This window comes from Haliotis asinina, chromosome 5, assembly GCF_037392515.1.
Source record: "Haliotis asinina isolate JCU_RB_2024 chromosome 5, JCU_Hal_asi_v2, whole genome shotgun sequence".
In the NCBI taxonomy this organism is placed as follows: Eukaryota; Metazoa; Mollusca; class Gastropoda; order Lepetellida; family Haliotidae; genus Haliotis; species Haliotis asinina.
Window position 1 is genome coordinate 70,241,494 of NC_090284.1, and position 22,494 is coordinate 70,263,987.

The window sequence follows — 22,494 nt, forward strand, 5'->3', positions numbered from 1 at the left end:
AGCTCATTCAGACGTGGCATTCAGCTGTATACGACATCATCATACTAGATAATAACTCGTTCAGACATGGCATTCAGCGGTATACGACATCATCATACTAGATAATACCTCGTTCAGACATGGCATTCAGCGGTATACGACATCATCATACTAGATAACAACTCGTTCAGACATAGCATTCAGCGGTATACGACATCATCATACTAGATAACAGCTCATTCAGACATGGCATTCAGCGGTATACGACATCATCATACTAGATAACAGCTCATTCAGACATGGCATTCAGCGGTATACGACATCATCATACTAGATAACAGCTCATTCAGACATGGCATTCAGCGGTATACGACATCATCATACTAGATAATACCTCGTTCAGACATGGCATTCAGCGGTATACGACATCATCATACTAGATAATACCTCGTTCAGACATGGCATTCAGCGGTATACGACATCATCATACTAGATAACAACTCGTTCAGACATGGCATTCAGCGGTATACGACATCATCATACTAGATAACAACTCGTTCAGACATGGCATTCAGCGGTATACGACATCATACTAGATAACAGCTCATTCAGACGTGGCATTCAGCTGTATACGACATCATCATACTAGATAACAACTCGTTCAGACATGGCATTCAGCGGTATACGACATCATCATACTAGATAATACCTCGTTCAGACATGGCATTCAGCGGTATACGACATCATCATACTAGATAACAACTCGTTCAGACATAGCATTCAGCGGTATACGACATCATCATACTAGATAACAACTCGTTCAGACATGGCATTCAGCGGTATACGACATCATCATACTAGATAACAGCTCATTCAGACATGGCATTCAGCGGTATACGACATCATCATACTAGATAATAACTCGTTCAGACATGGCATTCAGCGGTATACGACATCATCATACTAGATAATAACTCGTTCACACGTCACTCAGCTGTATACGACATCATCATACTAGATAACAGCTCATTCAGACATGGCATTCAGCGGTATACGACATCATCGTGCTAGATAACAACTCGTTCACACGTCACTCAGCTGTATACGACATCATCATACTAGATAACAGCTCATTCAGACATGGCATTCAGCTGTATACGACATCATCATACTAGATAATAACTCGTTCAGACATAGCATTCAGCGGTATACGACATCATCATACTAGATAATACCTCGTTCAGACATGGCATTCAGCGGTATACGACATCATCATACTAGACAACAACTCGTTCAGACATGGCATTCAGCTGTATACGACATCATCATACTAGATAATAACTCGTTCAGACATGGCATTCAGTGGTATACGACATCATCATACTAGATAACAGCTCATTCAGACATGGCATTCAGCGGTATACGACATCATCATACTAGATAATAACTCGTTCAGACATGGCATTCAGCGGTATACGACATCATCATACTAGATAATACCTCGTTCAGACATGGCATTCAGCTGTATACGACATCATCATACTAGATAACAACTCGTTCAGACATGGCATTCAGCTGTATACGACATCATCATACTAGATAATAACTCGTTCAGACATGGCATTCAGTGGTATACGACATCATCATACTAGATAACAGCTCATTCAGACATGGCATTCAGCGGTATACGACATCATCATATTAGATAACAGCTCATTCAGACATGGCATTCAGCGGTATACGACATCATCATACTAGATAACAACTCGTTCAGACATGGCATTCAGCTGTATACGACATTACCATACTAGATAACAGCTCATTCAGACATGGCATTCAGCGGTATACGACATCATCGTGCTAGATAACAACTCGTTCACACGTCACTCAGCTGTATACGACATCATCATACTAGATAACAGCTCATTCAGACATGGCATTCAGCTGTATACGACATCATCATACTAGATAATAACTCGTTCAGACATAGCATTCAGCGGTATACGACATCATCATACTAGATAATACCTCGTTCAGACATGGCATTCAGCGGTATACGACATCATCATACTAGATAACAACTCGTTCAGACATGGCATTCAGCTGTATACGACATCATCATACTAGATAATAACTCGTTCAGACATGGCATTCAGTGGTATACGACATCATCATACTAGATAACAGCTCATTCAGACATGGCATTCAGCTGTATACGACATCATCATACTAGATAATAACTCGTTCAGACATGGCATTCAGCGGTATACGACATCATCATACTAGATAATACCTCGTTCAGACATGGCATTCAGCGGTATACGACATCATCATACTAGATAATACCTCGTTCAGACATGGCATTCAGCGGTATACGACATCATCATACTAGATAACAACTCGTTCAGACATGGCATTCAGCGGTATACGACATCATGATACTAGATAATAACTCGTTCAGCCATGGCATTCAGTGGTATACGACATCATCATACTAGATAACAGCTCATTCAGACATGGCATTCAGCGGTATACGACATCATCATATTAGATAACAGCTCATTCAGACATGGCATTCAGCGGTATACGACATCATCATACTAGATAACAACTCGTTCAGACATGGCATTCAGCTGTATACGACATTACCATACTAGATAACAACTCGTTCACACCTCACTCAGCTGTATACGACATCATCATACTAGATAACAACTCGTTCAGACATGGCATTCAGCTGTATACGACATCATCATATTAGATAACAACTCGTTCAGACATGGCATTCAGCGGTATACGACATCATCATACTAGATAATAACTCGTTCAGACATGGCGTTCAGCGGTATACGACGTCAACTCGTTTTGTTGACTGTATTTTCATACTATTTGATAAAAAGCTTTGTGGAACATCACACAACATTTTATTTGGTTGTGTTTACATTCATCCAGTAAATTCGTCATTAAAGAGTGATCCAAGAGTGCTGAAAGGATTAGACTATCTGGAACACTGTGTATTGTGTTTATCCGACATTGATATTTCGGATACACAGTATATCATCATGGGTGATCTGAATGCGAGGACTGTGAACCTGAGAGACTATATATTCTGCGAGATGATGATAAATACATCCCGATTCTCGAAGATATGGAATACATCTCTGACAGTTTTCAAACACCTAGGAAAAGCAAAGATAGTGTTGATTCTTATGGAACAGATTTAATAGACCTCTGTTGTTCATTTAATGTTCGTATGATGAATGGCCGATGTGAATCTGACCCTAACGGTGATATGACACGTGATACTGCCACTGAACTTCTCGTTGAAACTGGACGTTATCTAAACAATAGCCGTGACGAAACAATTTGTAACGTTTGTAAGGTTGAATAAAGTGGAAGAAGAGTATCACTTTCTGCTTTTGTGCCCAGCTTTCTCACAACTTAGAGAACAATACCTGCAGTCATATTATTATACATACCCAAATTTAACTGAATTCTACCCACTGATATCGAATACAAAAAGTAAAATCATGCAAGATTTAGCGATGTTTATTTAACATGCCTTCATATATAGAAACAATATAAATGCATGAGATATTCTGTAAATTAACTGTAACTTTTAAGTATTTCAGTTATATGTTTTTATTACAGCAGATCGTATAAATGTTTGTTTACAGATATAGCTATAGCTATATACGTGCGTGCGGCCCTTTTATGAATGAATTTTAGTTATTAAAAAAGTCTCTTTGAACAACTAAGAGCTTTCTAGAAGTGGCATTCATGCATTTCAATAAAGCCACGCGATCCTTCCATGTGAGTCAGTCGATATTTTTAGACGGGTTTTTCCATCTATAAATACATCCATAACGATGCGTTTCCTCAGCCTCAATTAGCAGTTAATGAATAGTTTCTGTCGGAAAATTTGATATGTACGTTGTTTTGTTTCGACTAATAGATCTTCTCATTTTATGAACTTGTGAATTTGTAATGTAATTCAACAGACCCAAACAGTTTGGAGCATAATGCGCAGACGTGAACGAATGCCACCTACGTCCGTCTATTTTTACTTTTGGGTAAGACCGAAGGTGGTTTTCAAGATGGAAATGCCTTTTATATCGATGTACACATCATGTGTAGGACATTCGGGATTTCACAACTCATCAGAAGGGTCCTTATCTCAGTACGGGAAGGAAGCATTTCAAAGGAGAGCTGATTTTAAACATGGGTTTTCTCACACATTTCTTTGTATTGTCCATGTTTGTTCTGCCCGTGTCGGGAATGAGATACAAATGTCACAGGGATATCTGTGATTCCAGCTACCAGTTCTGTAATGATGGGGAGGAACGCTGTAACATCTGTACCCCCGAGCAGTGCCAAGATGACGTGGCCAAACACATCTTCTACCAGTGTGAACTCAAGTGTCAGGAACTTGCAGGTGAGTACATCTTACAGCTGGTTTCCTGTTTCCTGTTAGCCAATCGCTCCTGTGAATAGTACCAGAGACCATATAATATAGTATGGTCTCTGATAGTACATCTATAATATCTGGTTATTTTCATTAATAGTGTATTAATATGTTGTAATTATTTTTATACCGTTTTTCCGAATCAGTTATACACATGGTGAAGACATGCGTTTAAACTGTTGAGTGTTGTTTTAATGTGATTCAACATTAATCTGGAATTTCGGACAAACTGATACATTTTCAAATATCAGCACATCTTGCTTAGGGACAATAAAATCCAAGTCTGTCTTTTCCCGTGAGTGTTTTTATTGTACAACGAGCTTTAGGTGACCTCATTCTTGAAAGACATACATGAATAATTTTGAGTGATATTTTTCAGCAACCACGACGGCGACATCTACGGAGTCACCTACTGCGTTTACTGCCATCGTTACTACTTTAGACGCAGCACAAGGTTAGTTTGGGTTGATATTCTTAAAGTAGTGCAGTTAGATTAAGTCGCAGTTCATGTTACTATAAAAAGACATAGGCATTCCCCACAGGTACAATTGTCTCCCTTTTGTGCAGCTTCGATCTGCTTATCCTGATTAAGCCTGATAGTATTTGTCTGCATGTAAATATTGAGGATATTTTGTTGATGGTCAGTTTTAATGTCGTCAAACAATGGTCTGACAAAGTTGATATGCAATTTACTACATTTTGATCACTGTTTAAGTCTTTAATCTGAAAGTAGCTCCAGGTAAAAGTGATATTCTACTCAGTGAAATAACGTCATTCTACTCAGTGAAATAACATGTTATTCTCCTCAGTGAAAATACCATGGTATTCTACTCAGTGAAAATAACATGTTATTCTACTGAGGGAAAATAACATTTTTACTTTCACAAATATTTACAGCATTTTACCCTTGAGAATATAATAAACTACATTATTGTTGTTAAAGCAAACTTTGATACTTCCCTTAAAGGTTGTTGAATGTTAACTTAGACCTATCAAATGAATATTGTCACCTGATAAAGCAGCAAGCATATGCTCAGAAACCTTATGTTATTCACAATAAACAAGTTGACATCCAGAATTCTTGTTTTTCTTATGCATTCCACAGGCACTTCTAAAAGCCCTACAAAGATTTGAATATTGTTGTTTTAACTATTTTAAAAACTGTCTCACTTTAAAGACTGATATTTTTATATTCAAGCACAAATTACACCATTTTATTGTTTGTTGCAGAATCACACTTCCTGACTCCAACTACTGGCATCCTTATAGCCGGAACAGGAACTATACTGGGGTTCCTGTTTCTGGTCTTGTGGTATGTGTGTAGGATTGATAGAAAAGTGTCCGACCTAGAGAAGGCTGAGAATGTGAGCTACAGCACTATTTCAGCTGGTGAGGATGTGGAGAAGACACCCCTTTTGGAACAGCCTGGAATTCAAGTAGTCCAGAATGATGAGTCTGAGTCTGACTCTGGTGCCCATTTGAACAAGATGGAGGAGATCCGCACGTTGGCCCAAGCCCCTGCACAAGCTGCGGCTGTAGTGGCCCAACCAGACCAAGCAGATCCACCCTCTTACAGTAAGTAGAGCTCTGCAGCATCAAGTCAACAGAAACCCAAACCTACACATTGTATATATTCAAAGCATGATACTGTTGACAGACTATTTTCATTTTTGGTGTTGCCTTATAATGTTTCTATTGAGAAATAGGTTTTACAACTGTTGCTCAGAGGAAAATAGTATCAGTAATCTGATACATATTCTTTCTTTGTGACCAAATATTTATTCTATCTTCTGCATACATGTTAGGAAACTGGTACATCATTTGTCTCACAGTAATGTTTTACTTTTCAGCCACCTCAGACATGACAAACAAAACACCTACAATGTCATCTCTCTCATCGGTGGAGGCTGTACAGGACTCGGGGTTGCAGAACTATTTCAGTGAGGAGATTCCGGAAACTGAGTTCCTACAACAGAACTTCAAGAAAGAAATAGAAATTGAAAAAGACATTGGGATGGAGAACACGAGGTGCAAATCTGTCCAACATCAGTCGCATATGAGATACTGATCTGGAAGGGATGAAGTTGAAGGTGTTGACATTAGGAGCCTTGTGTTTGCTGTACCAAAGGTTGTGGTTTGATTCTCCAACTCTGTGAAGATCGTTCCTGGTATCCCAAACTAGGATATGTCTGAAACTAAGTGGCGTAAAACCATGTTGACTTAATGCTGCTGTGAAAAACTGTACCATCTAGATGGTGATGATGGCTAATAATGTCTTGTACAAAGTCGCAGCAAAGCCAGTCATGGCTATGATAAACTGTACCATCTAGATGGTGATGATGACTGGTATTGTCTTGTACAAAGTTGCACCAAAGCCAGTCACGGCTATGATAAACTGTACCATCTAGATGGTGATGATGACTGGTATTGTCCTGTACAAAGTTGCACCAAAGCCAGTCACGGCTATGATAAACTGTACCATCTAGATGGTGATGATGACTGGTATTGTCTTGTACAAAGTTGCACCAAAGCCAGTCACGGCTATCATAAACTGTACCATCTAGATGGTGATGATGACTGGTATTGTCTTGTACAAAGTTGCACCAAAGCCAGTCACGGCTATGATAAACTGTACCATCTAGATGGTGATGATGACTGGTATTGTCTTGTACAAAGCTGCACCAAAGCCAGTCACGGCTATGATAAACTGTACCATCTAGATGGTGATGATGACTGGTATTGTCTTGTACAAAGTTGCACCAAAGCCAGTCACGGCTATGATAAACTGTACCATCTAGATGGTGATGATGACTGGTATTGTCTTGTACAAAGTTGCACCAAAGCCAGTCACGGCTATGATAAACTGTACCATCTAGATGGTGATGATGACTGGTATTGTCTTGTACAAAGTTGCACCAAAGCCAGTCACGGCTATGATAAACTGTACCATCTAGATGGTGATGATGACTGATATTGTCCTGTACAAAGCTGCACCAAAGCCAGTCACGGCTATGATAAACTGTACCATCTAGATGGTGATGATGACTGGTATTGTCTTGTACAAAGTTGCACCAAAGCCAGTCACGGCTATGATAAACTGTACCATCTAGATGGTGATGATGACTGGTATTGTCTTGTACAAAGTTGCACCAAAGCCAGTCATGGCTATGATAAACTGTACCATCTAGATGGTGATGATGACTGGTATTGTCTTGTACAAAGTTGCACCAAAGCCAGTCACGGCTATGATAAACTGTACCATTGTTAACTACTTGCCAGATCTCATTTTTTCACATGGCTGTAAAATGGCAGTATGCACTATATTCCATATGTACAAATGAGCAATGAACAAAGTTATGAATGTGTACTTGTGTGTCAAAATCTTTTGTAAATACTCTTTATTTTCTGTACATGTGGTGTTTTTATGAAAACTGAAAAATGTTTGTATATAAATAACAGCCTGACAACAATCATATCTGTAAATGAAAACACTTTACATACATAGTATCAAGTGACAGTGAAAACTTTGATCTGATTATCTGATCTGGTGGACATGCTTGCTGCAAGAGTGAGTGAGTTTAGTTTTACCCTGTACTCAGCAGTATTCCAGCAATATGGTGGTGGCCTTTAAACAATTGATTGGGCCAGACAATACAGTGATCAACAATATAAGCATCAATCTCAGCATAAGCATCAATCTAAGCAATTAGGAACCAATGACATATGAACGAAGTCAGCGACTCACCTGATCATGTGTTACTGAGGATCAATTCTAACACGGATGTTCACGGGTCACTTACTGCAAGATGATTACATGTATTGTGGACCCATGTCGACATTGCTGAGACATTGCTCAATGCAAAATAACACCAAATCATTCACTCCTTTCAAAAAACACTCACTGGGGCCAAATGCTTCCATCCCTCTCAATCAATCACAACTTACAACCAGTTTACATAAACAATGATCTGTATTAATTCTGAATTGATTTATTGATATGTAAATATCACAAAGAGTAATTTTTTATTCATAAACAACCTTTATTTTGGTGATGATAAACAGAAACATAGAAGATTCTGGTTTCAAAAGTTAAGATAAAACTTAAGACACAATTTTGAAAGATTGTCAGCTATAAAGAAAGTTCCAAGGACACCTGATGCCACCTGGGACATGATGTAGATATCGCACATTGGAAAAGATCAAAACATGAATATCAAATATGTCAATCACAGAAAAATCAAACAAAGCATTTAAACATTGCAAGTACAACTTCAAGTATGCTACTGATTATGACAGCCATTTTGAGGTGACTTTACCCTTTGACTGTTTTGACATAATTTTGTTCAAACATTTTTGAAAAAAGCTTTATAAAATGCACTCTAAATAAACAGATGTCCAGTGGTTACAGTCGAAATGAACAGATGTCCGATGGTTACACACAATGACCTCTTTCACTGATGACTTCAATGTGAACCATAGAAAAAAGTCTTTCTTGAGAGGCATTTAGAAGTTCGTAAATATAATAAGATGAGTATATGAATGACAACTTCTTTTTATTGCCTAACACAACATTTCTGGGCTACTTTTTGTCCCTTCTTCACGTGAAGAAGGGGCAAAAAGTAGCCCAGAAACATTGTGTTGGACAATAAAAAGAAGTTGTCATCCACATATACTCGTCTTATCATCATAGAAAAAAAAAATTACAAGATTAAAAAAAACCCCACATATGAATGTATAAATATAAATATATATAAATGTGATGCTTACCAATATGGAATGGACAAATGCGGGATTAGGATTACTTGAAGCTTGATCAAACATGAATCGTTGTTCTGTAGTCATGCTGATAGGAAAATAACTAAGAGACAATATCCTCTCTCTGATTCACTTTCCCAATGGGCACAGACAGGTATCATCAATCTAATAAATCGAAAATGCAAACAAAGCACTTGATAAAGTCAGATTTCTCTTTTAGTGATACTACCAAAACAAAAGAATCAGAAGTTACAAACTTGGTCTGGTGCCTACCAATTTCTAGAAGTGCCATAAATGTTATCAAATGCGTGACTGACATGTGGTACATACTAAGAGATGAAGACCTTGATTAAACTAAGACATACTGCCATGACATGCTTGAAGCAGTAAAGCTGATTCATGTAAAATAAATAACATTATCTGTAATGATATAACTAATTATGTGTAATATTTATATTTATTATCATTGAAACAACATTAAAAAAATGAAATTAGAAAAAAGGAATTGATATGATTTCTTTTGATTTAAAATGAAACAAAAGTTATTATTTTGCTTCTGAGATGGAACCTTTGAAGGGTATTTGGGTCTAATTTGTTATTCATCAGTGTTCTTAAATATTATTGCTGGTTAAATCCATAATTCATATTTGAAGAGTAACAGAATTGATCTTACTTCATACATCAACCACTTGCAGGCCAATGGTCGCACAGTCTGAGAACATGGGGTCTTCTCAACAATAATGATTGTATTTAGGCTATTCTACACCATACAACATTATGGCAAGGTCAATGAATGTTTCCTAACTCAACAAGAGAGAAAAACACAAATTAATAACAATCTAAACTCAAAAAAGCAAACAGTCTTTGCACCCTGGTTTGGCTTCATATCAAATATCAAGATAGAATTCTGAATCAATATCAAGACAGAATGGTTGATAGAGATCAAGATAGAATACACCCCTGCTATAAAACGTTTCAACATGGTTAACTCAAACTCAATGCCAAAACACTCCCATATGACACTCTTAAACACACAACCTGATAAGCACTTAACAATAGATACTGTTAAGCAATAAATCATTGTCATGGTTTTGGTCAGAAGCAAAGGATATTTTTGAGTGAAAGAATGAATTGTGCAAACGCATTGCAGTGCTGATGTGTGTTTGTGAGCCACTGATATGGATGAATCAGATGTGCTAACATGTGCTTATAAGGGCAAACATGTACCTATGTGGGAACGCCATGGATAAAACAATGCAGTGCTAACATATTCTTATGAGGGAGCAGCATGAATGAGACAATGTGGTGCTAACGTGTACATATGAGAAGGCAGCATGAATGAGACAATGTGGTGCTAACATGTGCTTATAAGGGAGCAGCATGAATGAGACAATGTGGTGCTAACATGTGCTTGTGAGAGAGCGGCATGAATGAGACAATGTGGTGCTAACATGTGCTTATGAGGGAGCGGCATGAATGAGACAATGTGGTGCTAACATGCTTTTGAGGGAGCGGCATGAATGAGACAATGTGGTGCTAACATGTGCTTTTGAGGGAGCAGCATGAATGAGACAATGTGGTGCTAACATGTGCTAATGAGAGAGTGGCATGAATGAGACAATGTGGTGCTAACATGTGCTTGTGAGGGAGTGTAATGAATGAGACAATGTGGTGCTAACATGCACTTATAAGGGAGCAGCATGAATGAGACAATGTGGTGCTATTATGTGCTTCTGAGGGAGCGGCATGAATGAGACAATATGGTGCTAACATGTGCTTGTGAGGGAGTGGCATGAATGAGACAATGTGGTGCTAACATGTGCTAATGAAAGAGTGACATGCATGAGATAACGTGGTGCTAACGTGCAAATGAGGGAGTGCCATGAATGAGACCGTGTGGTGCTAACATTTGCTTATGAGAAAGTGGCATATGCTTATGATGGTGTGACATAAATGAAGTTGTAGAATGTAGCAGCTAAAACATTCATAAGAACATGGGTAAAGCTGTACAATGGTAACTTGTTTGATAGGCACTTGTAGAAGTAGCCATTATATGCATTACAAGCTCTTTAATTTCCACATGGTCATGTTTCAGATACAAGACAACATGTATACACTATAAACAACATGATATTGTAAGAGATCAGGAGTCACATGGAAACAATGATATCCCAGCTCAGATTGCAGCTGTAGGGCCTCTGAGACTCTGTCTATACTTCTGATTTGGCTAACAGTCAGGCTTACCTAATGTCATGCTGATCCAATATGATCCCTAACAGTATTAACACTGGTAATCACAGATTAGAAATGTTGCCATATTGGTACTAAACAACTTGTAATCCATAAAATTCCTATACTTTGCTATACAATGTTACAGAGATGGCGTGTACAGCAATTTCATTTTTTCAAACTCAACAACAAATAACAACAAACATAAAATATGAAAAAGCAACAACTTCCTCCTGGGTATTAAAGCATAGTATTTTCTGAAATATTTACTCTGAATAACTATTGTTAGAAATGACAAATTGCATGTATAGACTACAGGACTAGTGTTTCGTGATGACAGTGTTTTGTAGTCACACACCTTATAGGCAAAGTAAAGTGAAGCAACACTATGGGAACATATTTTCCTTGATACATTAAAAGAAAAAAGAAATTGTAGAATATATATAGATTCAACTGTCTGAGTGAAAGTCCTGAAATCATACACTCTACCATAGCTAGCTATCTGCAGCTTCAGTGAACAGGAAATGTGTTAATTGCCTGATATGTAAACTTGGTGGCCTTGTCTATGGCAGATGGTTTCACATTAGTGGTCCTTTTTTATCATTCATTTAAAGCTTTTTTCGGCTTTCAAGTTTGATTCTTGGAAAGCATTTGTGATCAAGCATTCATGGACATACCAAAATCTGCTAGGGTTCTATGTTTAGTTTCCTTGGCCTTAAATACCAGAATTCCCCCATAGAGTTACTATAGTTTTCAAATCTGGCAACAACTGATAAATCTAACTGTACATTATATTTTCCCTGACAAAAAACACAAGACTAAACCACTAAGCCACTGTCTTGGTATTCAATCAGTGGGTAAGATTCTATGAAATTACTATGAAGATGAATCAGTCTTAGATCGGATCAAGCAACAGCACATGAAATAGGCACATGAACACAATTACACAGTTAAATAAAGAGATAGATCAAATTAATCACAATCTCATGTCACAATATCAAACTATCATACATACCCTGCCCTAGATCTACTTTCTTTGGGAACAGTTTGATCTCACAGCATCAAACATTAAGTACTGTCTGATAGAGTTCAGACACATTAAAAACATGACAACATTAAACATAATCTCAATAAAGTTGCAACGGTTTCAAAAGGTTCAGTCCAGTGTGTATTAATGCATCTTGCATATTCAGCTCACATAAAACACTGAGGTTGGAGAACAACCTATTACAGTCTGGATGAAAGGCCATCCTACACACATCATCTAAACGAACACAGAAACATAAGGCACTGTGGGGTAAACATTCAGCCTCTTGAACACATCAGTAACCTGAGTCCTTAACAATTTTAGTGGCCATCTCATTCAGGGATGGCAATTTTCTGCGGATTCCTGACGATTTTATTTCAAAATGATCATTTTTGTGAATCATCTGAACCCCCAATCAATGATACAATCAATATTACATTTCAGCTGAAAAACGATTTTCCGTCCCTGCATATTGAACATCAGTGTTGAAATATGACTCTAATGTTGACAATAAATGCTGCAAGAATGTTTGTATTGACAGTCTGTGCTAAAACAGTGTTCATATTGATAGTCAATGCTGCAACAATGTTTATACTAACAGTCAGTGCTGCAACAATGCTGAAACTGGCAGTCAGTGCCATAATGATTCTCATACTAACAAATACTTCTGCAACAATGATTATATTAACAAATAGTTCTGTGCCAATGCTTATATTAACAAACAGTTCTGCAACAATGTTTATATTAACAAATCGTTCTGCACCAATGCTTATATTGACAAACAGGTTTGCAATAATGCTCATATTGAGAAATAATTCTGCATCAATGTTTATACTGTCAGTCATGCATGTTACAGATATGTGGAGATTTCTTTGAAGGGCCAGGATAGATTGTATTTTGAAAAATGTGTGTTGTAAGCAGGACTAAGCAAGCATGGGGATTTTCAGCAGTAGTTGACGAACAGTTCAGAACAGTTTTGGTGTATAAAATCAGAATATAAAGAAAACAGCAAGTATAGTTTAGTTTTGCACTACTTTAAGCAACGTTCCAGCTATGTCACTGCAGATTCAAACAAATGAAGCAATAAAGAATTCAGTATAAAACCAAATAGGGCGTCCAGGAATACATTTTTAGCTCAGATAAAGCAAAATGATAAAACATGTCAAAGTTCATAAGACGCTGACTTCAAATTCACATGGTGAGAAAAAAATACTAACAATTAATCACCATTCTGACAGTAGAAATTTGATGAGAAAAGAAAATTTTACCAAAGTTCAGTGAAGAATGCCCACTTTCACTTCATGATCTAACAACAGGAAAATGTGTCTATCATTATATGTCTTTACTACTGGAATAATTTGAGGTAAGCATTCAGAAAAAGCCATTCAACAAGTTTTCAATCTTTCACAAACTGAAATATAAACACAACACAGAAAACCTAAGACAGAAAATGGTTTGTATCTGAGTGCGCACCCTATTCTTAGTGGTGTCCAAGGCAAAGGAAGTCATCAAATAAACATTTCACTTATTGTATTTCCCATAAGAAAGATCTAATTAGTAGGTTGTAACACTTGTATGAGAATAAATTCCAGTGTGATTCCAAGTTAGATGACATGTAACTCTGGCATTGTTCAGCCATTGTACTGCTCTGGAAAAAGATCAAATAAATTAAGTTTTTTTCCTGCGATTTAGGTTTTCTGACTGATTTCAAAACTGCTACAGAACGGCATTGTACATATTTTCCATTTTATTTTGATAAAATGAAGGTTCCAGGTATATGTGTACATAAAATACAAACTGGTGGGATTCACATAAATGCCTGGTAAAGCCATATATGTTGTACTTCATCATGTAAAGAATTTCAGAACACATTTATGAAGACTATAGACAGGCAGTATGGGACAACAAAATAATGTAAGGCAGTTCATTTGTTGGTGCAGCTGATTACAATAAAAATGAAATATTATATTTATCAATGCCTCGCAAGTTTCCTAATTAATAAACATAACCATTATTGATGATCTACATCTTGTCTAACAGGAGTTATGAAGAGGACAAATCCTTGGGGACTGAATGCAGTCTCAATAAACAGGAATGGCGTAATTCCTCTGATAGATGCACACAGGACATGTACTTATTAAAACGACCAGTTCTAGGTCCCTTAGTAAGTTGATATGGAGTTGAAAGGGGTTTAGCAATGCTCTAAAGATAACTGCACTTATATTGACATCATCCACCATATGTGTGATACTTCCTGGACTGTCCAGACTATCATCAGGTTGATAGTGCGATACCATGCCACCGTTTAAACAAAGATGCCACTCTAGGTCTCACTATATGAACAACTAACAACTGAAGAACTACAAACTGCCTTTAGTTGTTCATTTCGGACCACATACCTTTCGGAGATATAACAAATATTAGAAGATTCAGGACTACACTGATGCAACATCATTTGTGTTTCTTTTCAGGGCACAAATGAATGCATCTATGAACGTATACAGTGTAAGAAAAATAAAGCCCACAGGCTGATAACTAAACAAATGTTGCTGACCCTGTTAACATGTAACCAGCCTTATATTAAAAATCAGAAAGTGAGATAATTATGATGTCAATATAAAGTAATTAATGAATTACTTGTAGTGAGGTAAACTTAAACATGTGCAAAAGCAATTTAATAAAATCATAACTTGGTGGTCACTGTTGATTCATTTAGTGTCACGGCCATCTGAATCAGAACAGCAGAAAAGAATGACATTATTCATTGGCTGAGAACATTCTCTAGACCAGTCACATGTAGTGTTAGATAAATGGGTAGGCTGATCTGTGGAAGTTACAGTTTGATTGACATCATCTAGCAAACACACTTGTAAATTATTTTCGAAAAATATTTCCCGTAGTCAATGACATGGTCAAATGTATACCCTTGGAAAACGTATTGGCAGACAAGGCCAGCTATAAAATAAAGTTGTGAGGTGCCGGGCAGACACTATTTCATACAATGATGTACAGTGGAAGCTGTGTAAAGCGGCATTTATCAGAACTGAAGAAAAAGTCCGGTCTAGACAATGTGCAGGATTGTTGAGCTCATGATAAATGTATATGGCACGAATGGGACTGAGATTTTGTGCCGCTGTTGACAACTTGACGGATTGTACAGATGCCGGTTTTGACAGCTTTCTCTGTATAGGATAAAAGTGGATTTAGTAACATCAGTAAACTGACACATAAATCATTAGACAAAAGTATACTTAGGTGGCAGTCCTGGCCTCATCCAGTGGTATGGAGATTGTCTGTTGGAATCAGTGACACAATATATACTCCCATCAGTACATGGTACATCCAGAGTTGCCTTCAGTAAGATGCAACAGAAGGTAGCATTGGCCTCACCCAGTCATATGGAGATTGTCTGTTTGAGCCAGTGACATACCACATTCTCGCCATCATCCAATCATCACATGGTAAGTCCAGGGTTGTCTTGCAGAGTACTGTGGATCAATCCCATTCTCAGCCCCATGTTGGGGAACAGGAGGACATTGCCGGTCTGTGTAACACACACCCTGCTACACATATCACACATTAATGCAATAGGTACTGGTACAAAAGGATTTTTCTATCCATAAAGAGCATGAACATTTGAACATATATAAACGTCTGTGATCAGGTAAATATATGAGTCTTGGAACCATACACTGATCTCACTTTTATAACCATTAATCAAACAAAGGAGTGGAATTACTCACCATTTAACTTTAACTGCCCTTGTTTCAGCAAAATATCACCAATGTGCTGTATGCATTAAATGCATTATTTTTTTTCAACATGAAATGAAAAGGTCTACATCTTGGAATTACAGGTGACAAGTCACAAAAACCCAAAATCAAATATTGAGCTTCTAGTTTTACAAAATTTCACACTGATGAATATCTGACAGTGTCCTTTATAACGTGTGTCTCTTGGAGACATATCATGCACCTTTGGTAATTTCTCCAGGAGAGTAAGAGTGTTTAGACTGTATCAAGTTCCTCTACTTAGGAAAAGCCCAGGTATTCTGGAAACATCAATGAAGCCAGAAGGCCAGTGCTGATTCTCCTCTCAATTTCCCCTCTTACTACAACAAATCCTGCAGATGATTTCCTAAGCACTGTTCTTCAGTGTATTGATGGTCTGACTACAATAAATCCTGCATCTGATTTCCTACGCACTATTCTTCAGTGCGTTGATGGTCTTCCAGCTGATGGTCATCCAGAAGATATTGTCCTGAACATTCATTATCTTCTCCTTCAAGTGTGTCATGAGATCTCCTCGGTTCCGGATCTTTGGTGAAGGCAGAGTAACTGTTTCTGAAATCAAGAAGGTACCTTAAGAAAAGCGAAGTCTTTACTAAAAGCAAAGTCTTTACTTCAAACAAGGGCCATACATGCAGAGAATGAACACTGTAGTGTAAGCTGTGCTCCAGAACACGGGACATGCAGAGGAACACAAATATGACCCCAATGCCTTAAGACCTGTTTATTCATGTGCAAGTAGTTTTGAGAGTGTAATGTTGTACACGGGTAAATATTACTGTGATATCCCCACTTAAATCATCCCGAGGATGAACCACTATATGTCTAGGAACAGAATTTTGAGGTTATACATCTGGATGACATAATTTTTATGTATAATGACCATGAAGATGGTCTGGACTTGGGACCAATGTTTACGTATATGGAGAGCATCAATAAATCCAGTAAAACCACTATAGACCTGCACTGCCACAAATAGCAGCTAAAGTGCTCACGTGACATAAAACACTTTTCACTCACAAAAGACATCAAAGAGTTACCACTGTGGAGTGACCATTTGGATGGTGCAGTCTCCTTGTCACACTGCACATCGTTGAAGTCCTGTCCAAATATGTCCCTGAAGCAGAAAATAGTCCTATCAGCATACAAGGTATAGAGACTTTCATGCTAACAGGCTACATCATGCTTTACTAATTTAAGATTAACATGTCTGATGGTTTAAATAAACCTCAGTTACTTTTATATTTGCAAAAGTGACAGAAGTCATGAAGGGTGACACAACATTTCCTATTACATAAACACCTCACTTGGACTACATGTACAATCACTATATGTCAGGCATTCAGGATAATGCTACATAGGATCTAATCACAGTTTACGTCACATTATTCTGGACCCGATTGTATCAAACTTTAATAAAGCATTTATCATTAATTATACTATGATAAATTAATCATTGATTATCTTCAGTTGCATGAAACCTCAGTTACTTTTATATTTGCAAAAGTGACAGAAGTCATGAAGGGTGACACAACATTTCCTATTACATAAACACCTCACTTGGACTACATGTACAATCACTATATGTCAGGCATTCAGGATAATGCTACATAGGATCTAATCACAGTTTACGTCACATTATTCTGGACCCGATTGTATCAAACTTTAATAAAGCATTTATCATTAATTATACTATGATAAATTAATCATTGATTATCTTCAGTTGCATGAAACCCTTATTAAATGAATCCCTTCATTAAGCTAATGAAGTTCATCATTAGCCATATCAACATGGCAGACAACATAATGTTCCATCAACTACCTTTCCGGAAACCTTTTTTTTTTCAGCTTGAAACATATTTTCCCATTTTGTCTTGATTTCTTTGGATTACCATTGCTTACCCCTCGGCTATTGAACTTGTCCATTATTTTGTCCAAAATCTGCTTCTTTTTGTCATTAGGAATGGAACTGTCAGTTTGCTGTTTAACACACCAATGTGATCTTCAACTAGGTCTGTTAGAAATTGTATTTCGCAACTTTCAAAATTTTTACCATGATTTGTGACGACAGCCTTCATGCAGACTACAGATTAGTTTTTTACCCGCAATGCATCATGGATAATAATTAGGGGATTCCCCTAACTTACAACTACATTTAAATACTTCATTAACTAATCAAACATTATGAATTTAATCAATGATAAGTGTTTCATTGATGATTACATAATTACATGTTGATACACCCGGGTCCTGATATTTAACCATGCAACACGTCCGACCAGCGATCAAAAAAAAAAAAATAACACATCCACACACACAGAGACACACACACACACACAGACACACACACAAACAGACATTTGAGAGAGATAACAGAGATATACATATATATCTATATACTAGTATTTACATATGAATGAGAGAGAGATAGATAAATATACCCTGGCCCCTCCCTGTATCATTCACACTTCAAATGATACAAGAACCTGTTGTATCAAAACGTCATGCTCTAGAATTAAAGAACTTGTAATCTATATATATTTGTTTTACCTTAATGTCATTTGATGACACCATTACACAAGATAAAGCTGAATTCAGGAACATAACTAGCAGATGTGTAATAGTCTGACACAAGCCATGTATCCAGGTCAGAGTTGAAATTATTGACAACATTCTACTTTCAAAATAAAGATTCAAAGTTTTTCTAAACCAGTAACCAGATATACAGAGTTCCAAATGTACTCAGAAACGTATATGAACAGATAAAATGGACAGTGTGTACAGCATCTTTTCACATGAAAGCAGTGTAGGAAGACAGAGAGCTAGTCTAAGAGAAATATTCCCACCTGAGTTGCTCCTGGCAGTCCTCCGACATCAACTTGATGTTGATGACGATGTAGCGATGCTGGTCTCGGTCAGACTGATGGCTGATGCCCCAGGAAGGCATGATGGTGTGGCGTAGCTGCAGAATAAATATACATTGAGGAAAATAAGGCAGAAACGAAGATACACAATAACAACCATTTTTCCTATTATCACAACTGGTCTTACAATGTGACTACCTGATTCATGTCTCAGTGGACAATAAGCAGGTGCTGGGAGACTTTTCTGACCTAGAATCTGCATGGGTTTCAGTACTTTGGACATACTCTTACATGGAAGTCCCATGGGGGACAAGCACGCTGTCCTGAAAGAATATTGCAACTTGGAATATCTACAGAATACAAGGATGAGATGATTAGAACATATGTTATCTTGAACCTCCAGTACCAGATACAAGAGTACAAGCACCAGAGATTTCCCCCAACTCCCAACTACAAGACAATCAAGCATACAGTACTCACCAGATCACACATCTCTCGCCAGTTCTGACGCTGATCTGTGGAAGAAGCATGGTTCAACATTCAGAAGTGAAGAAAAGCACATCCCAGAAGAATGTATCAAAAGCATTGTAGCACAAACAATATTTCAGCAGTTCTACAGTGAGTGGGTGTGTTTAGTTTTATGCCACACTCAACGATATCCTAACCCGGGCCTTCATGGGTAGCTGTTCTACAGAATTCTCAATGAACTAACGTAGTTGTCAACAATTGCAGCAAACAATTTTATGATAACAATCTCTACTGAAAATAATTCTTATCATAAAATTTTGTAGAATAGAGACTATTACCATATGTTTTTTTAATGACTATGAGAGGTTATTTGCATGCGAGATGCCAAAATTATCTTGACTTACTCCTTGTCACTGGTTTCTTGATAGTTGTGGCCCACTCATCAGCCTCGGCCACGAGGATGTCCAAGATGGCGTCCACCAAGGCTCGCTGGCCACTCAGGAGAACTGGCAGCTTCATCAATGCTGACAAAACCAGGAAGGAAGGTGTTGTTAAATAGTACATATCTTAGTGTTTGTAACTATGTTTGGAGACTTCATCCTGCCCTTTCATCAAAGATGTTGCTACTCATTAAGTAACATGTCCTTGTGTTTTATAAGCAAGCTGACACCAAGAATTATCAACTGAACACTTTTCACTGTAAGCAATTAACATTTGTTTGACTTCTTACTATCATAACCCTGAAAGTTACTACCACAAAGAGGATTTGAAAATAACTGAGCTTGCAATGACTACTTGCTTATGAGATGACTTCGGCTCTTTGTTAAAGACATCTTTACATTACAGGTAATGTTCTGTCTGATGCAGTATAATTTCACCAACATGTACTACACACTGGAGTATTATCATTTTCATTATTATTATTTACAGACTAGGACTGAAATAAGCAGAGAGGGTTTGGGTGATCCTGGCAGTCAGGCTGGTAAAGCTCATCATCAGCTCAGGACCCTTGTCCCCTCTACACGCAGCCCAGACAGCGAATGGGACTTCTCCTAGGAAAGGCTGACTAGTCGAACCCACCAAGAATATGGAGGCTCCCCAACACTGCAGCCTTCTGCAATACCCAGATTGTCAGAAGGGCTGTGCTCCCCGTGGAGAACCCGGGCACTCTCCTAATCTGGAGGATATGGATATGGAGGTACCAAACCATGGGCACCGAGAACAATGGGGAGCCTGACGACAGTGTACTTGGGATGTAAGCGTGACATTTCAAGGGTGAAGGCTGCATCAAACTGCTCAAGGGCGCTTTGTATTTTTCCCTGATCATTGTATGTCCATCAGAATGGAACATCGTATTTTCAATCTCAACTCCCTGGGGATCATGTATACTTAATATACTGAAGTTTCTCGTCTATCAGACAGTGCTTTACCTTTGAGTGGAGCAATGACTGTGTATGGACTATCTGCAACAGCAACAGAACTGCCTCAACATACATCTTTTACTTTAGCAGGGAATCCACAGCTACAAGTTCAACATGCACCTGACCATCTTTATTGCATCTTGGACATGATCTTAGCACCGAGATGACTCCAGTACAGTAACGTAGATTAACAACAACCGTAGCACAAGGAAACACTGTATCCAGAGTGTTCACTTTGTTTTGGCTAAGACACCAATGACTGCCATCACTTAGTCCAGATAATCCTGTTAGTCTGTTCACTGGTCTGGCATTATCACAAGTAAAGTACGTGCTTGATGACTTGCTTGATAACAGTATTATTATCTAAACTGAATTCTACCATGACTTCAGTAAATACTGGATTGTCATTGGTTAATCAAAGTCATCCAGAGGTATATAATCACGTTGTATACCTCTGATTTTCCAACACATTAAGTATTTGTTTAAAATCTGAATAGCACGGTAATGGTAGAATGGAGATAAATGTATTGTGTTGGAAAATCATCGGTATATAACAAAATTCGGTTCGTTCGGTTTTGAATCAAATTTAGAGCTATTATAATTTCGTTATATACCTCTGATTATTATTATCTAAACTGTTGCATCCATTGAAATAAAGAAGTTACCTATACATAAAAACTCCTTCCTGTTCATTACACCAACTTCTCAATGCCACTGAAATGAGTTGAAACATACAAGACATGGTGGAGCAAATCTGTTGACAATACATTACAATATTGGTATGTGTCCAAATTCAGCAGCATGTGCATATACTCACAATCTCTGTTTCTTATTGCAACCCTCCGAGTCAGTCCTTTGTTACCCTGAGGTTCCGGAGTTATCACCCCTTGAGAGGAGCGCCGTGTGTACATCTTGGCTCTGTTTACAATTTGTACATAATAAGCGATAGGCTGGCAATATCATGGCAAGAGACACCAGAAATAGGCTTCTTGCATTGTTCCCATGTGGGAAATCAACACGACGTGAATGCCATGACAAGCCACTAACATCCCCATTGGAACAGTCACTGACAATGCTTGCAAAAAGTAATTGCATTTTCATAAAACTACTGGCTGATAAGTTGCAGCTGACAGCGTCCTCCAATATCCAATTAATAGAATGTCCTCATATAATTACCTGCAGTACACATTGACTGAATGACTGTATTAAATGACACTGAAAGAATTCCAGTTTGGTTCTGTTTCAAAATAAGTGTGGATGTCCCACAAGAATAAGATAACTTACAATTCATAGTCTGGCACAGTCCCCGAGGCCCTCCTCTTCATGTGGTGGCCTGTCGTGGGTTCGACCTTGTTGACCACGAAGAAGGTGGGCTTGAGGATGTCACTGATGTAGAGAAACTCTCCCTCCTGGATGGGGATGCTGCCCTCCTTACTCTGGTCCTCCCATGTCACGTTTGACCTGAGTCAGACATCAAATACCATCAGGATATATAAAT

General features: G+C 37.9%; 2 protein-coding genes across 3 annotated transcripts in view; one reads left to right on the forward strand and one right to left on the reverse strand.

The window, feature by feature from the left end:
* Window positions 1-3,853: 3,853 nt before the first annotated feature.
* LOC137285173 (uncharacterized) lies at window positions 3,854-7,811 on the forward strand. The gene is made up of 4 exons (XM_067817412.1): window positions 3,854-4,414; window positions 4,824-4,898; window positions 5,675-6,019; window positions 6,295-7,811. The coding sequence occupies exons 1-4, from the start codon at window positions 4,201-4,203 to the stop codon at window positions 6,510-6,512; spliced, it is 852 nt and encodes a 283-aa protein (XP_067673513.1). The 5' UTR covers window positions 3,854-4,200; the 3' UTR covers window positions 6,513-7,811.
* Window positions 7,812-8,469: 658 nt separating this feature from the next.
* LOC137285175 (caspase recruitment domain-containing protein 11-like) overlaps window positions 8,470-22,494 on the reverse strand; it is a 91,737-nt gene continuing 77,712 nt past the window's right edge. For both annotated transcript variants that reach the window (XM_067817414.1, XM_067817413.1), the window contains 8 exons: window positions 22,281-22,457; window positions 21,814-21,914; window positions 21,006-21,038; window positions 19,980-20,099; window positions 19,588-19,622; window positions 19,090-19,205; window positions 17,284-17,360; window positions 8,470-16,798 (listed from right to left, as the gene is read on the reverse strand). In XM_067817414.1, coding sequence (XP_067673515.1) covers window positions 16,653-16,798; window positions 17,284-17,360; window positions 19,090-19,205; window positions 19,588-19,622; window positions 19,980-20,099; window positions 21,006-21,038; window positions 21,814-21,914; window positions 22,281-22,457 — 805 coding nt within the window. In that variant the 3' untranslated portion in view covers window positions 8,470-16,652. The remainder of the gene's footprint in view (window positions 16,799-17,283; window positions 17,361-19,089; window positions 19,206-19,587; window positions 19,623-19,979; window positions 20,100-21,005; window positions 21,039-21,813; window positions 21,915-22,280; window positions 22,458-22,494) is intronic.

Bases quoted from the DNA above. Each gene is read 5' to 3' on its own strand.
- LOC137285173 (XM_067817412.1), top strand. From the start codon at position 4,201: ATGGGTTTTCTCACACATTTCTTTGTATTGTCCATGTTTGTTCTGCCC. The intron at 4,415-4,823 runs GTGAGTACATCT...GATATTTTTCAG, and splicing joins CAAGTGTCAGGAACTTGCAG to CAACCACGACGGCGACATCT. The intron at 6,020-6,294 runs GTAAGTAGAGCT...TTTACTTTTCAG, and splicing joins AGCAGATCCACCCTCTTACA to CCACCTCAGACATGACAAAC.